Source organism: Sprattus sprattus (assembly GCF_963457725.1).
Source record: "Sprattus sprattus genome assembly, chromosome: 12".
NCBI lineage: Eukaryota > Metazoa > Chordata > Actinopteri > Clupeiformes > Clupeidae > Sprattus > Sprattus sprattus.
The window spans coordinates 24,804,043-24,818,974 of NC_137910.1; the positions used below are offsets into that span (position 1 = coordinate 24,804,043).

At 47.5% G+C, this 14,932-nt stretch overlaps 1 protein-coding gene across 3 annotated transcripts in view; it reads right to left on the minus strand.

Annotated features, from left to right (window-relative positions):
• Nucleotides 1–14,932, minus strand: part of mymx (myomixer) — a 40,043-nt gene that overhangs the window by 3,346 nt on the left and 21,765 nt on the right. For all 3 annotated transcript variants that reach the window (XM_080848499.1, XM_080848500.1, XM_080848498.1), the window contains exons 16-27: nt 14,363–14,619; nt 13,030–13,144; nt 12,222–12,416; nt 11,753–11,905; nt 9,765–9,982; nt 7,715–7,898; nt 7,252–7,413; nt 6,728–7,108; nt 1,297–3,444; nt 991–1,098; nt 714–791; nt 147–233 (exon numbers count right to left, since the gene is read on the minus strand). In XM_080848499.1, the coding sequence (XP_080704625.1) occupies nt 147–233; nt 714–791; nt 991–1,098; nt 1,297–3,444; nt 6,728–7,108; nt 7,252–7,413; nt 7,715–7,898; nt 9,765–9,982; nt 11,753–11,905; nt 12,222–12,416; nt 13,030–13,144; nt 14,363–14,619 (4,086 nt within the window). The remainder of the gene's footprint in view (nt 1–146; nt 234–713; nt 792–990; nt 1,099–1,296; nt 3,445–6,727; nt 7,109–7,251; nt 7,414–7,714; nt 7,899–9,764; nt 9,983–11,752; nt 11,906–12,221; nt 12,417–13,029; nt 13,145–14,362; nt 14,620–14,932) is intronic.

Sequence of the window (14,932 nt, forward strand, 5' to 3'; positions counted from 1 at the left end):
AGGGAATCACAGAGAAAAGAAAACATTGGTGGCTTGTTACGAAACACAACTTGTATTAAGTACACGTGACATAAGTATGCAAACAGGCAACTAAGCAGGCTAAATAAATGAATAATTGAATGAATGAATGAAGAGCCTTATCTTACCCTTAGTGTGTCCTTTCTGTCTATGTAGAAGCTAAGCGTCTGTCGATACAGGATAGCGTGGTATGTGTTCCAGGTTCGACATGGTGCCTGCAAGTCAGAATTAACTCATATTATACACATATGGCACACAACACCGCCAAGCTCTTTTTGTTTCTGGTTAACTTAATAGAGTGAACTCTTAAAGTGGGTATTAAGGATAAGTATAAAATAGAAACTTTCATCAAATAATGACTTCCAATCGTAAGGTTAATTAATGCAGTGGCAAATAGGCCTGAAATAGCGCACAATCAATGTGGTGGTGGAAAGAGGGGGGATTTGATATCAATTTTGGCACTTTTGTACCACGACTCCTTATGGACAAGATCACTTTTTCACTGATTATCTGTGCTAGCTGTGCAGGCAATTTAAAAAGCACCATACAAGACAGGGTAATGGCCTAAATGCATGTTCAAATGAAGCTCAAGTGAAGTTTAGCCTTTGTTATATACCTGACTCTAATGGTCTGAAAGGGCTATACTTTACAGGGACTCTCTGAGAGCCTCCGATGATGATCTCAGGTCATCTCACCTTCTTCCCTCCTGGCTGCAGCCTGTGCTTCCTCTCTAGTGTACCCTCCATGGAAGGAAACTCAGGCTTCTGTCCATTCTGAACACAGAACAAAAACAAAAGTATTTAAAACGCAGTACTCAGTCAGCCTGTTGAATGCCCATGCAAGCTTGTGAAAACCACAAACCTCGATAAAAAACAAGATAACTTTATTTCCATGAAGCAAATCTATCTTGCAACAAAAACAAAAGTGACCAGATTGGCTGATGAACTGTTGCTCCCAGTTTAAGACCTATACCTTGGTGCCACAGCGCCCTCCTGTGATGGTCATGTATCCCTGATCCTCAGTGCAACGCTGGGCCTGTCCTGAGGGTCCATCCAGTCCCATGTGAAGTGACAGAAGATCCTGCGGAGAAGTCAGAAAGAAGACAGTATGAGACACAGTGACATGTTTTAGACCTCAGCTACATGAATGCAGACATTTGTTTACAAATAATAAAGTTCAGTTTGAGGACATTTGTTCATTTTTCAGACATTCGAGGGCTTTCTTCACTGAAGTTGAAAAGGGGCTCAATCATCAGCTTGTTAACAATCTAGATCTCACCTTTGGACAACATGTGTCCACTTCCACCTCCTCTCCTTCCTCCCCTTCCTGCCTCTCCACCTCCTCTTCATTCTCCTCCTCTTCCTCCTCTTTATACTGGTAAACATATTTACGATGGTCCTCCATCTCTGGGAACCTGACAGGATATGACGCTGTTTCATTAAACACTAAAGTCGCCTGCTTGCTGGACTGATCCTGGTGGGAGAAGGCAGCCCAGGATCGGCGGTCCCTCTTGCCGAGTGCTGGGGCCTCTTCCTTGGGACACTGCTCTTTCCCATAGCCAAGCAGGCTCTGGATGGAGGGAGGCAGCCTGAACTCAGCCACCAGTAGGTTGGGGGCAGAGGCGGTGACCAGCTTCCTATAGATGACGGCTTGTTCTTTGGGTGAGGGCACCCTCTGCTGGCATGGAGGCGTATTGGACAGCTCTTCCTGATAGCCCTGGTACATAATGTCGGAGCAGACACTCTGCCGGTAGCTGTTGCTTTGGTTCCAGATGTCCTCCAGCTCCTCCTCTTCCTCCTCAAACTGCTGGTGGTCAGGATGCACAGGGTCATCCAAAGTCGTCGAGGTGACTCTAGACCACCCTCCTGCTTCCACAGGTCGCAGCCGTCCAACTGTTCTCCGTGGCAGAGAGTCATCAGGGGTTTCTGGGCCAGGAGCTTCCGCGCAGGACTTAAAGCTTCCAGAGCTGGAGTGCCCTGAGTCCACCGAGTCCTCCCTCCCGCTCCCACTTCTGCGGCCGCTATTGCTGCTCCCACTGGCTTTGAAGCTGAGGACCATGTGAGAAGTGTGGCTCTCCTTTCCACCCTGGGCGCCGCTGGACTTTGATGGCCTGTGATACTTGTGTCCGTTAAGGTCCTTTATCAAAGTGTGGACACCGGGGCACACATGAGGTGTCTCCGTTTTGATGGTACTTGAGGCTCCGGCTTCTGTCACGGAGCTGGTTTCATTCTTACTGAGTGACAGCTGGCTTTGCATTCTATTCTCTCTGAAGTTGGGAAGGCTTCGGTGGTCATCGGTGGTGTGCTGATCGTTTTCATTGTGAGTCAATTCAGCAGCCATTTTGTCCCATTCCAAGCCTGCCTCCTCATGCAGACCACTGACCCCTGAGAGCCTCTTTAGCTGGAGGCTCGTGAGGTCGCTCTGTGAGGGCCCCCTACTTAGGTCCACAGCAACGGGGGATGGAGGAGGAGGAAAGTCCTCCTTTGCAACATCAGCAGGCTCTGAGTGGTCCTCCTGACTCCCCAGACATTGAATTGTCAGAGTAGTTTCAGCCGGAGGACTGTGTCCGGGCTCTTCCTCTTTGCGTGCAGGCAGCGAGCGGGCCAGCTTAAAGGTGCTCAGGGACATGGATCTGACCTCATTGGGGTCCGGGTTTTTGGGCTCTGTTCGTCGGGACTCTGGGGGCGCGATGGTGATGACGTCTTGTATGCAGGGTATAAGACCCACGTCCTTGGGAAGATCGAAGCTTAAGACGGAGCCCAAAGAGAGGAATCTGCAATGGCCCTTCACCCGGTTGCCAGGCGCCGAAGGTCTGTTGATCGGGTCTGGATTTTGGCTGATGGGTCTAACCGATCGGAGCTCCCCTGAGCATTCTGCATCGATGTCACTCAGTAGCGGGTTCTTTACGTAGTCCGTGAGCTCAGGGTTCTCGTCACCAGCCACAGCAGACTTCGCCGCGTTCTTCCTCTTCCTCCTCTCCTTCAGCGGCCACGTGTGGGTGTCGTAGATGATCGGCTCACGCTCTGCGGGCGGTGGTGACGGAGGCTCCTCCCCTTCCACCTGATGCTCCACCCCCATGATCTTCTGGATGGTGTGCCTGCGCACGTCCCTCTTCTTCTTCCTCTTCTTGCTCCTCCTCTTGAGACTGCTGAAGATGGAGGAGGCAGCAGCAGCAGTGCTGGTGGTGCTGCTGCTACTGAAGGCGCCCCTGGGGAGCGTGTGGAAAGAGACGCTGCTCACCTGAGGCGCCTGGTCGTCACAGATGGCGGTGACGGCCGAAGATGAGGTGGAGGATGAGGAGGAGGATGAGGAATGGGAGGAAGAGGAGGCCGACGCTTGAGCTTTGCTGCCGAGTCGTGGCAGTGACATACTCTCATACACAGGGGGTGCAGCAGTGTTGTCCATAACATGCAAGTATGTACTTACCTAAAATGAGAAGAGAAAGACATGGGTTAACAGTGTGATGGGCAAGTCCATGCTCCACCACTGAATGCCTTTAGGTCACGCATTTGTGCGTAAGCATTACATGACATCTGGCTGGAGAACACAAAGACCCATCTGCAGTGACTCTTGTTTTAGTCCAATGGAGTCATAGAGTTCCATCATGGCAGTTTATGCAGGCGGATAAGGTTGAGTAAGTATTACAAAGGATCTTTGTGTCAGATGTTATGTAACGCTTAGGCAGGTCTTGCGTTCTGGCCTCACAGCTGAAGCGCGGAGCTTCTCAAATTTACATTGGACTGACTCATGATGTTATCCAGAAAGCCTCATGCTTGCACACAGGCTCGCATTCCTCAGGAAACAGACTCGATTTTATTTTACAGCGGTTACTGATGGATGATGATGATGACATCCGACTGAAGTGACAGAGACAATCACACACGTATGGGTGAGGGAACTCAGCCTTTGACTACCGAACATCTACAGCCAATACATCTGTGCAACACTGGAGCTGTTTCCATTAGAAGAGGCATCAAAGAGGGATAGGGGAGACAAAGGAACATTGCTGCAATTGTTCCAGCGCATTTGTCTTTTTTCTTTTTTTTTTGGTTTGCAGAACTTAATCAAAATCATGTGCTACTCAAACATGTCGTCATTCGCAGCTGTAATGACTTGACCTTTCACCTCTTTGACTAATTTGGTTACCCTGGCAGCTCAGCACCATAAATCATACAACACAGATGAGGAAGCTTCTAGAAACGTTCACCACCCACTCCTCCACTCCCTGCCTGTCATCTCCTGCTGGGAACTAACCTGAAATGCTGGGCTTGCATTGGGAAGTGAAGGGTTAGGTCACAGCTCACCACACCACACCTCACTATCACTGACTTCATCGAATTTACGTCAGGCCTGAGGAGAGCGCATACATAACCACCGAAAGTCCCCTCGCTACGTCAATCCTCTCCTCTCTATGTCTCAGCCCTCCCTCGCTCTGTCCATCTTTTCCTCTGTACGTCTCAATTTCCCCCCTTTTCTCTCCATCCAAAATCCCCCAAAAATATCTGCCAATTTCTGCCCAGGCACAGTGTCCTCTGTGTAGAACCCTCCCTGAAATAGAGTTACACTGTTTACATAACTAATGTCTAAGAAAAGACGTGAGTAGCACTGGCCTTTCTAACTCTGTGTTTGAAAAACTGCTCTTTTTTTAAATGACTTTGCCACCATTTCAAGCCTGGGGCTCTCCTGGGTTTCATCTGTTACGGCTGTAAGCAGTGAGGTTTAACATAAATATTTGCCAAGTTCAGAGGCTCTTGCAATTTACCGGTCTCGTTGACAGATATCAAAATGCTCTCGACGTAGGGAAGGTGACAGGGTGTCAGTGATACTTCCCATGAGGCCAAATTCTCTAAAATATGTCTAACACTTAATTCTCCCTTGGGCATAAAAATGGTAAAAAAAAAAACTAGAGAATCTGATCCTACTGGAATACGTCACACAGAGAACAGTAAATTCACAGGTCACTCTTCAAACTCTAAACCCATTTGCATCAGTCAGAAGAGTTAACATGTCAAAGACACTGGGCATGAAACCCTGTGAAAATACTTTGAGAGGTATGTCTTCCTGTGCCGGTTCCAAAACATACCCCGATTGTGTTTGTGTTGTAATTACGCTCATTTTTTTAAACATGGTTTGGTAAATAATTTGAGCCTTTGAAATGAAGTTTAGTGTTTGCCTTGGAGGCAAATCATGGGGTTTGGTAACCTAATGCTTCCCATGCTACCAACAGGTTGTCCTGCCTGATGAAGCTCTTTGGCTCCACTCGTCATTTCATTACCTGCTTGAACCTGTTTTCCATCCGTCTAAACACACTCTCCATCCCTCTCCGTCAAACCCTCATGCGCTCCCTTTGTTGTGACTCCAGGGAACGAATTAACGCATGAACAAAACCAATTCATCTTCAAAACCAAATGACATCATTGCCCATCTTTTGAGCCTGCCCTTCAGAAGTACAGGCACACATGCTGACTTAGTTAAAAGTAATGTTTGCAGACCCACTTCAGTTTAGTTCATGGGTCCAATCTAAATAGCCAGGCAGACTCGTCTGTCTCCTGCTGCTTATAAGACTCTAAGGTCACATGTGAAGGATGAAATTGTGATACAAAAAATATGGGGAACATCAGAAAGAACCCTTACTATTCCTCTATGAAATGACTAGCATAAATTCAAGAAAACATTTTAACCAGTAGCACTTCAGTCAGTCACAGTAACACTTTTATGGCGTGAATATGAGGAATGAAGATGGATTTGAAAGCAGCAAACTGGACCCAACAGGACAGGTCTGCTTCTAGTGGCATGCCCATGCATAATTCCCATGCATGTACACACACACACACACACACACACACACACACACACACACACACATACACACACACACACACACAATCACACACACACACACACACCCACACACACACACACACACAGAAAACGCACACAGACACACACACACACAAACACACACACACACACACACACACACACACACACACACACACACACACACACACACGTAAGCAAACACACATGCTCATGCTCTCACACCAAAACAGCATGCATGGCTGGGGCTGCCACCCACATTTCCATTTACCTCTTCTGCACTGCGACGATAAATCTCTTTCTTTCGCTTTAAACTACCAAATAGCCCCTGGCAGCGCTTCCAAAAGCTTTTACAGGCAGAAGAGTGAGGCTCGGCAGGCTGAGGGAGAGGGTGAGAAAGAGAGGGGAAGGTTGAAGGCCAAGAGGGAGGTGGGGAAACAGAGTGGAGGAAAGCAAGGGTGCTGAAAAAGGTTGGGGTAATACACGTGGACAGTGGAAAGATCTAGGTGCTCTGGAGGCAAAATAGGTAGTATATTTGTAAAGGGATAAGTGACATAAAGGCCTTTCGTTTCACTGACGGGATGCACAACAGACTGCTCATTGCTCATTGCTTTGCTCGTTGCCCATCAATGAAACTAGGGACCAAAGATGTTGATCAGCTGTGTGGGAAAAAACACTACAGGGATGCTAGCTGTACTGTGTGGCCTTGTATAGTGTCTTCTTATGTCTAGTGTCTTTGCATCAAATTATCATCTGGTGTGTGTATATGTGTGTGTGTGTCTGCGTGTGTGTGGGTGTGTGTATGTGTGTGTGTGTGTGTGTGTGTGTGTGTGTGTGTGTGTGTGTGTGTGTGTGTGTGTGTGTGTGTGTGTGTGTGTGTGTCTCATACCCTGTGTATAGGCTCAGAAACTCTGTCCACCTGCTCGGACTCAGGCTGCTGCACCTGCAGCTGGCTGTCTCCAGTGTTGTTGAAGCTAAGGATAAGGTTGACCGTCCCCCTCGGGGAGGGACAGCCAGGCTCCTTCAGGACCAGGAGATGGGAGTTGGGCTTCTCATCAGCAGCAGGCGGCCCGTCCGTGGTATCACTTCCGGTCCTGAGACTGACGCTGCTCATCACCTCATAGCCACTCTCTGTGTTCTCTCCCTCTGCCGTCTGGTTCTCCAAGCCACTAGGGGGAGCTGTGGCTGAACCCTCTACCACTCCGGGTCTGTCGTGGGGAGCGGAATCACATGTAGTGGGTCCCTCTGGGTCCGCCTGTGAAGAGCCACCCTGGATGTGGATGAAAAAGAAGTACGAACAGTTACAAGAATGCTTACCGTATCAGCGTCACAACCCCTCGGTAGACACACCACTATTACCAATACTTCAACCGCCATGATTGAAAATCTGCACATGTAATATATAAACTATACCTGTGGTGCTGATGAACAGACTGTAGCTTCGGTGTAAATGGCATCTTCATCTACTTTTGTCTCACTCCTCCTCTTCCTCTTCTTCCACTGGGCTTTCTGAGCCCTCCAGTGGACAAGGATCCACCCCAGCATGCTGCGTAGCTCCTCCATCCTCTCCTTGATCTATAAGGGAATGGGAACATGACAGCAGTTGTTACATTTAGTCATTTAGCAGACACTTTTATCCAAAGCGACTTACAAGGAAGGCATTTGCACTTATACGTCAGGAACAGTTAGGGGTTCAGTGTCTTGCTTAAGGACACTAACACACTTGGTAAGGAGTAGTGGGGAATCGAACTAGCAACCTTCCAACCTTCCGATTACTAAACGACTCCCCTACCTTCTGTACCACTATCGCCCAGAGCAATAAAGGCCCTTCAAACTAATGAGAAGCTCTGCTTTACATATCCGTTTGGTTTCTCACCATCTTGGTCAAGTGATGTTCAGTGTCAATGAGTTTCTTGGCAGCGGCAGAAAGCTCATCGAATTCCTTAAACTTCTGTTCGATCTGCAGATCCAGCAGCTCGGCCACAGGCACCTGGTTTTCTTTAGCCTGGTGCTTGGCACTCTCAGAGAAGATATAGGAGCGGGTGTCTTCCGTCCAGGATCTTTCGGGAGGAGATTCAGTGTTTTAGAGGAGATTACAAATGGGGAATGTAGTAAATGAAGCAAAGACAGTTGTATACACACATTCAACATGAGATTCACCAGACGGTCCTGCTCCTCTGCTCCTATGCTCACACACACACACTCACACACACAGGCATGGACACGCACACACTAGGGCTGGGCGATTTTTCGATTTCGATTTTAATCGCGATGTAATTTTTTTCTACGGTTTTAAATGAGACGTTCGATTAGACAGCGCCTTCAAAAAAAAAAAAAAAAAATCAATGTTTTCACAGACCCGCGAATACAGCGCCGCACGTAGCCCATGGGCGTCGCGACAATGTAATTGGGGGGGGACAAGACCCCCTCACTTTTCAAAACAAGTCGTTTCGACCCCCCCACTTTTGCAGTCAAAATAGTGCGTGCGTGACTGCTGGTCTACTAGTCCATTATTCTTTCCATTGCTTCACAATTAAATCCGTTCAACTTTATCAGTGGGGAATACCCACAGCAATATAAATCCACTCCGCGTTTTCCTGGTGTACTACGCAGCCTCATCACGCACGCAGATTCAACTGTCATTAATGTTCATTCATTCTCTGATTTGATCGGAGCGTCGCGCTAGAAGCAGACCACAGAAATGGACATAGCCTACGGATTTTTTTTTCGAAGAAGAGGAAAGTAAGTCAGAGTTGCCCAAGTTTTACCTGTAGTGGACAATTAAGGACCACCCAATGGACATTATCTGGCTATAATCGTATTGTTATTGCCATAACAACCGTGAGCTAATCTGGCGTTAACGTTAGCTAGCTAATGGCAGTTTTTCTAACGACAGCAGCGACTAAACACACACTCACCAAAGAAGATTTTTTTTTTTTTTAATGTGTCACTCACTTATATACCTCTCTTTGACTCACACACGAAAGATGATGTCAATGCCACAAATAAAATGAACATTGGTGTGCTGGGCATGCTGTCAAGCTTTGCCATGTATGAAAACTATTTCCCCTACGTGAACCGTTTACTTCTGGCAGCTTCCATCCTTAAAGACTTTGGGTTTCAATACACATTTGGCCATTTCTGACCTGAACAGTCATACTTTAATGAGGTGGTCAGTTTGAATGTAGCCAACATAATTATCAGGCCACCAAACCTATATCAATTGTGAATTTGATATGCTGATAACATGATTTACATCTCAGAGAAAAACATGGTAAAATGCACCAGAATGCGGGTATTTGCATGTACGTTTTTCAAAAATTTTTGGGGTGATTTTGTTCATATCGTGATATAAAATCGAAATCGAAAATTTTTTGGGGAAAAAATCGAAATATAACTTTTTCCCATATCGCCCAGCCCTAGCACACACACACACACACACACACACACACACTTACACACACACACACACACACACACACACAGACATGGACACACACACATATACACAAACACACACACACAGACATAGACACACACACATATACACAAACACACACACACACACACACAGATGAATATGCACATACCTGCATACCCACACACGCACCCCCCCCCCACCAGAAACACACACACACTGTACTTAGAACACCATGGCCATGTCATGTGCAACTTGTTTGCATCAGTCATAGTACAGACCCCTTTGTTCATGTCCCTTTATAAAACAGATTACTCAACAAGCCATAACAGGACATTTTGTTCCCTTTTGTTTAACACTGCTCTTAACCTTTGTTGATATATTGCTCCATGAGATGACAAAAATAGCATGACTTCAACAACTGAATGGCAAGCAGAGGTGGAGTCTCTCTCTCTGTCTCATTCTCTCTCTCTCTCTCTCTTTCTTTCTTTCCATATTTCCTCCTTACATCATAGCCAGGTAGTTCCGGAAAACGTCCCTCAGCTGCCCAAACTGTCGCAGTCGGTCCTGGTTCTCCTCCATGCGGCTCTCCAGCTCCCTCCAGGCCCCCAGGGTGGCCTGTACCTCGGCCCCCAGCATGTGCAGCCTCTCCGGGCACAGCTCCTCCAGGCGAGTGGTCAGCCCCTCCATGGCTTCCACCTCCTCCTTCAGTTCAGCACACTCTGCCTATCCGGGAGAAATGTAATGTGCACACAAACCAGAAGTCTCCATCAGTCCATGAATCCATCACACTTTGTTCATAGGCCAAACTTGTCTGTGTGTGTGTGTGTGTGTGTGTGTGTGTGTGTGTGTGTGTGTGTGTGTGTGTGTGTGTTTGTGTCTGTGACTCAATGTCCCTCTAGGACGCTGAGTGGTGTGTGTTGGCCCACTTCAGTTTTTGCACATACGTTGCTTTTGGGGGCTAAGAGAAACCATATGCCTTGCATATGTCCAGAACTTGCACGGCTCTCTCCTCTGACAGTTTTTTGAAGATGGTAATTAATAGTGTTACAGGCTCTATGGGAACAGAGCTTCACTGTGCTTCTAGAATGACCTTCAGGAATACAGATTGGCGGATGCTTGTTCCATGACTGCACGGTTATTTTGGTATGAGCGATTAGGTCATTTCTGCTCTTCAATGCTATCGTGTCCAGACAGCTGTATGTGTGTGAGTGTATGTGTGTGTGTGTGTGTCTTTGTGTGTGTCTGTGTGTGTGTCTGTGTGTGTGTGTGTGTGTGTGTGTGTTATAAACACAACACAGCCCAAATATGACTCATATTGACCATCCCCCCAAACTCCCACACATGTACACACCTCTTATCCCACATAGCCCCTTGCTTATAAACACAAACAAACACATATGTTACACAGCGAAGGGCACATGAGCTGGAGCACAATGTTATCCTTAGTGCTTCGGTAGACTGTAAAAGCCATGCGTGTTCCGTGTGGGACGCCGGTATTTATTTGATTAAATCCTCATAGACTGCAGAGCATGGGGGTCTGTACTGATGTGGGAAACCCTGCACACAACAGGAAACAGGCTGTGCAATAGCACGTTGCGGCTAACCGAGACTGGTGGAGGCGTGTGCGTGAGAAACCAGGCTCGTTTCTCCCCAATTACAGCGAGGCGGCTAAAACCCATTGTGTTACTGTAATCATAATGCTCCCTGGACCAATAACACGTTTGGCACAATTGTGATGGTGTTTATAAGCGACGGACTGAGTTTGACCTCCTTTCCTGGCTGAATAACCTCCATTCCAACACATCCTCTGAAGAGAACACAGAGGTGTTCCTGATTATTTACAACGCTGATTTTTAAGTTGTGGGGTTTTGTTTTTTTTGCTTGCTGTTGAAATGTCTGTTGGATGACGGAAGACTTTTATGTCTTCTGGAAAGTGTTGCTACAGCTGTGGGTTTGGAGGAGCAACAGCAACACCGACTGAAATTAAGACGGGGTTGCCCTTTAAGGTAGACATGATGTGTTGAGGATGGCAAGAAGCATGGGAATAAAGAGAAGAAGAGATCAATTGAAGGACTCACATGGGTTCTACAAAGAAGCTATGAGGTCTTTGCATGAAAAAAGGAAAGAAGAGAACACCCTGAAAGGGCTAAAAAAAATCAAAACTATTTCTAGATGATGGGAGAAGTCTACATGGAACTTGACAGAAAGGTGCTACAATGAGATAACAGATAGGAGAGTACATGTACTGTACTGTTGGACTTCTGTAACACAGAGCTGTACTTTATTACAAAATATAAAAAAAACGTGAAAGTTTTGGGAGAAAACTAGGCCAACCGTCATGGATTTGAACCTCCTTGGTGGCACACTTGACTCAGGTGAGGTCACAGGGAGAGGTCACAGGGTCAAACCCAGGAGAAGTGACACACAGAGCAGCTGTGTGCGAGTGTGAACGGCGAGGTCCCTCCCGTGTGCTCCTGCCCCAGGCTACCTCACCTGCAGCTGCTGCTGCTCCTCCCGCAGGGCCTCCAGGCCACTGCGCTCTGGCTCACACCTCACAGCCATCTCGCTTTCCCGCGCCTGCACCTGCTCTGCCAGCTCCGCCGCCCGCTGCTGCCGCTGCTCCACCCGCACAGACACTGTGGCATGCTGGGATACGAGGGGCGCCGAAGCATAGGTGAGGACATTTAGAGTGCTGGGTACAGTGTTACTCAACATGGCTGGTTTAAGAAGACCTGTCTCATTTGTCCTGAAGACCTATCTCATTTGTCCTTCCGTACAAATAAAACACAGTTAGCCATCTAAATCATACTGAATTATGAATGTGCTTTTGGTCTGATTACTGAAAGCGTTTTGAGACCTCAAATAAATGACACAATCAGTTTAAAGAACAGGTCTAGAATGTGTCTTTTCTTCTTCATTCTTTTTCATTCTTTTGTGGTCTCTCCTGCTCCCTGTCTCCTACCTGGCTCAGGAGCTCCTGTATGGCCTGGTCCTGGCACATGGAGCGCCCTCGTTTCCTGGCCGTGTCATTCAGCATCTCCACAGCCTCCCGCAACTCCTCTACAGGGTTTCCTATGCTCTCCAGCAGGGGCACGTTGCCTCCTCCGGACGGTAGGGCCAACAGGGACGGCTCTGAGTCTATCTCACTATGGAGAGGCTGAATCACACAAACAAACAAACACACACACATGCATAAACACATATACATATCAACACACACACTGATTTAAGTCAGCAACCGAATGTGACAATGTGGCCACAGACAAATATCCTCCCCAGATGCCTCAGAGCTGTCAGCTGATGTTTGCTTGCTATCGGGAGCCGATTTGAATTTGGCTCAGGCAGCACAAAAGACCTACCCTATTGTCCCTGGAGCAGGGGAGAGCGCCTCTGGCGTAACTACCAATCTACTATCTAGGTCACAGGACTATGATGTAATGAATTAGAGAAGCCGTCCTCAACGCTATCCTGCATGTTTTCCATGTCACCTCATCCTCACACACCTAATTAATGCCATTCTGCTGTTATGGTGTTCTGTCATGACGTTCTCAGGCTAATCAAAATCAGACTAGTCAATAGCAGTACTGATGATGTCATTCAGGTATGCAGAGCAGAGAGGGGCATTCACAGCAGTTGTGCAGTAGCACAGTGCATAGTCCTCTGGGACAACCTTGGATTTGGGATAAGATTTAGGGGTTGAAGGTCGAGAGGTGGGGTAAGATTAAGGGGTTAAAGGTTGAAGGTCGAGAGGTGGGGGCGTGTAAACACACCTGTCCCAAGGTGCTCCCCTCCTCCAGCTCCACCCGCTCCAGGAACTCAGTCAGCATGCGCGTGTCCTGCAGCTCCGAGCTCTGCTGAGTCAGCGCACACTGCACACTCTGGTATCTAGGAGACAGCATCCAAACAACCGTCAAAACACCCCACTCAAACTTCACACAGTCCCATACACACTCATGGACATGCACACACAGGTGCTCACACACACAGACACATTATGCACACACAGACAAAACTGAAGATGGAAATGCAAAGACATCATCGTTTCTCCTTGAACAATATCTTCAGTGACTCATTGTCATCTCAAAATATACTAACCAAAAGCCAAACAACACTGTAACATAAACATATTTAGACAAGTGTACAGTTTGACCTTTGGCTACCTTATGGTGATGCATAAAGTTCATCAAGTCGATGCATAAAATTCCTGTCCAAGACATGAAGGCGCCATTATTCTAACTGCACAATGCTGTTTGGCAGGAACCAGCAAACTCCTCAGCGGTGATGTCATCCCAACTGTCATGCAGCTGTTTAGGCAGCCTTTACCTGAACCAATGATATCCACACACACACACACACAGGCTTTAAAATGGCCCCCAGCCGCACCCGAGGCCTGGAGGCGCATCAACGGCGCCCTTTCCTTGCTTTATTTTCTTTGGTAAGCTCTGTGTCTTTTACAGAGTCTGACTCATGTTTATAGACAGAGGTGCAGACCCAGCAAAGCGGCCCACATCAGAGAAACATTCTCCTTTTATTTAAAAACCAGAGTCCAGAGAAATAACCCCTCAGCCTAACTCCACCTAGAGGAAATAGAAGCACAGGCTTAAAGCTCATTTCAGCCCAGCAAAAGGTATAAGTGTGTGTGTGTGTGTGTGTGCGCGTGTGTGCGTGTGTGCGTGTGTGTGTGTGTGTGTGTGTGTGTGTGTGTGTGTGTGTGTGTGTGTGTGCGCATGTGTGTGTCTATGTGCTTATAATGGGTGGACTCACAAGTCAAAAACCTTGAGAAAACCTCCTTTAAACGCCCATTAATTAAGAATGAAATGAATGACTGGAAATGGGCCTGCCAGGCAAGTCAATATTATATAATTTCAACAAATGAAAGGCCCTCTGAATTCTGTATGAATTTTATTGTAAAATATCTTCCTTGGAACTTGGGAATTTCCTGGAAGTAGCTCTGACTCTCGTCTGACAAGGTGAATGGAAGGAGGGGGCAGACCAAACCCCTCTCAAGCAACCGAGTTAAACGGAATGTCACAAAGAACCCAAATGGAGGACAAGAACATCTAGAAGCCACATGGGGAGATAGTGACAGGAATGGGCACTCACTTCCTATCTACTTCCTGGATGCGTGCAGGTAGCAGCTCAGTGTGAAGGTGCCTCTGGGTGCGTAGGGTGTCCGCCTCGAGTCTCAGGGCCTGCAGCTGAAGGCCGCGGGCGGACAACTCCCTCTCCAGGAGGCAGCTCTCGCGCTCGGCCAGGCTCATGGACTCAGGGTCCCCTGCCACTGAGCTCTCCCTGATGGACGTCTCCACCGCCTCCAACCAGGTCTCTAGACCACCCAGAGCCTGAAGGACCGTCACCGCCTGGAGAGACAGGGACACGGGGAACAGAGTGGTCTGAGTGTAGTGAAGCTCTTTATTAGCCAGTGTGCACCGTTGTTCGATATGTATCTATTGAATTACAACTTTGGTTGCTTCTGTTTTGCCTCCAAGAATCATTAAGGCAATGATGTCCTTTATGAGAACCACCTTCCATAAATGTGTAACTAAAGCATTTAAAAAAAGGCGATCCAATTGTCAAAAGAGTTTCAGACTCTTTTGAGAAAGGGGTGAGACGTCAGACGAAGAGAGACTAATTGGATTCACAGACCTAGACGTCTCAGATTGCAACCACATG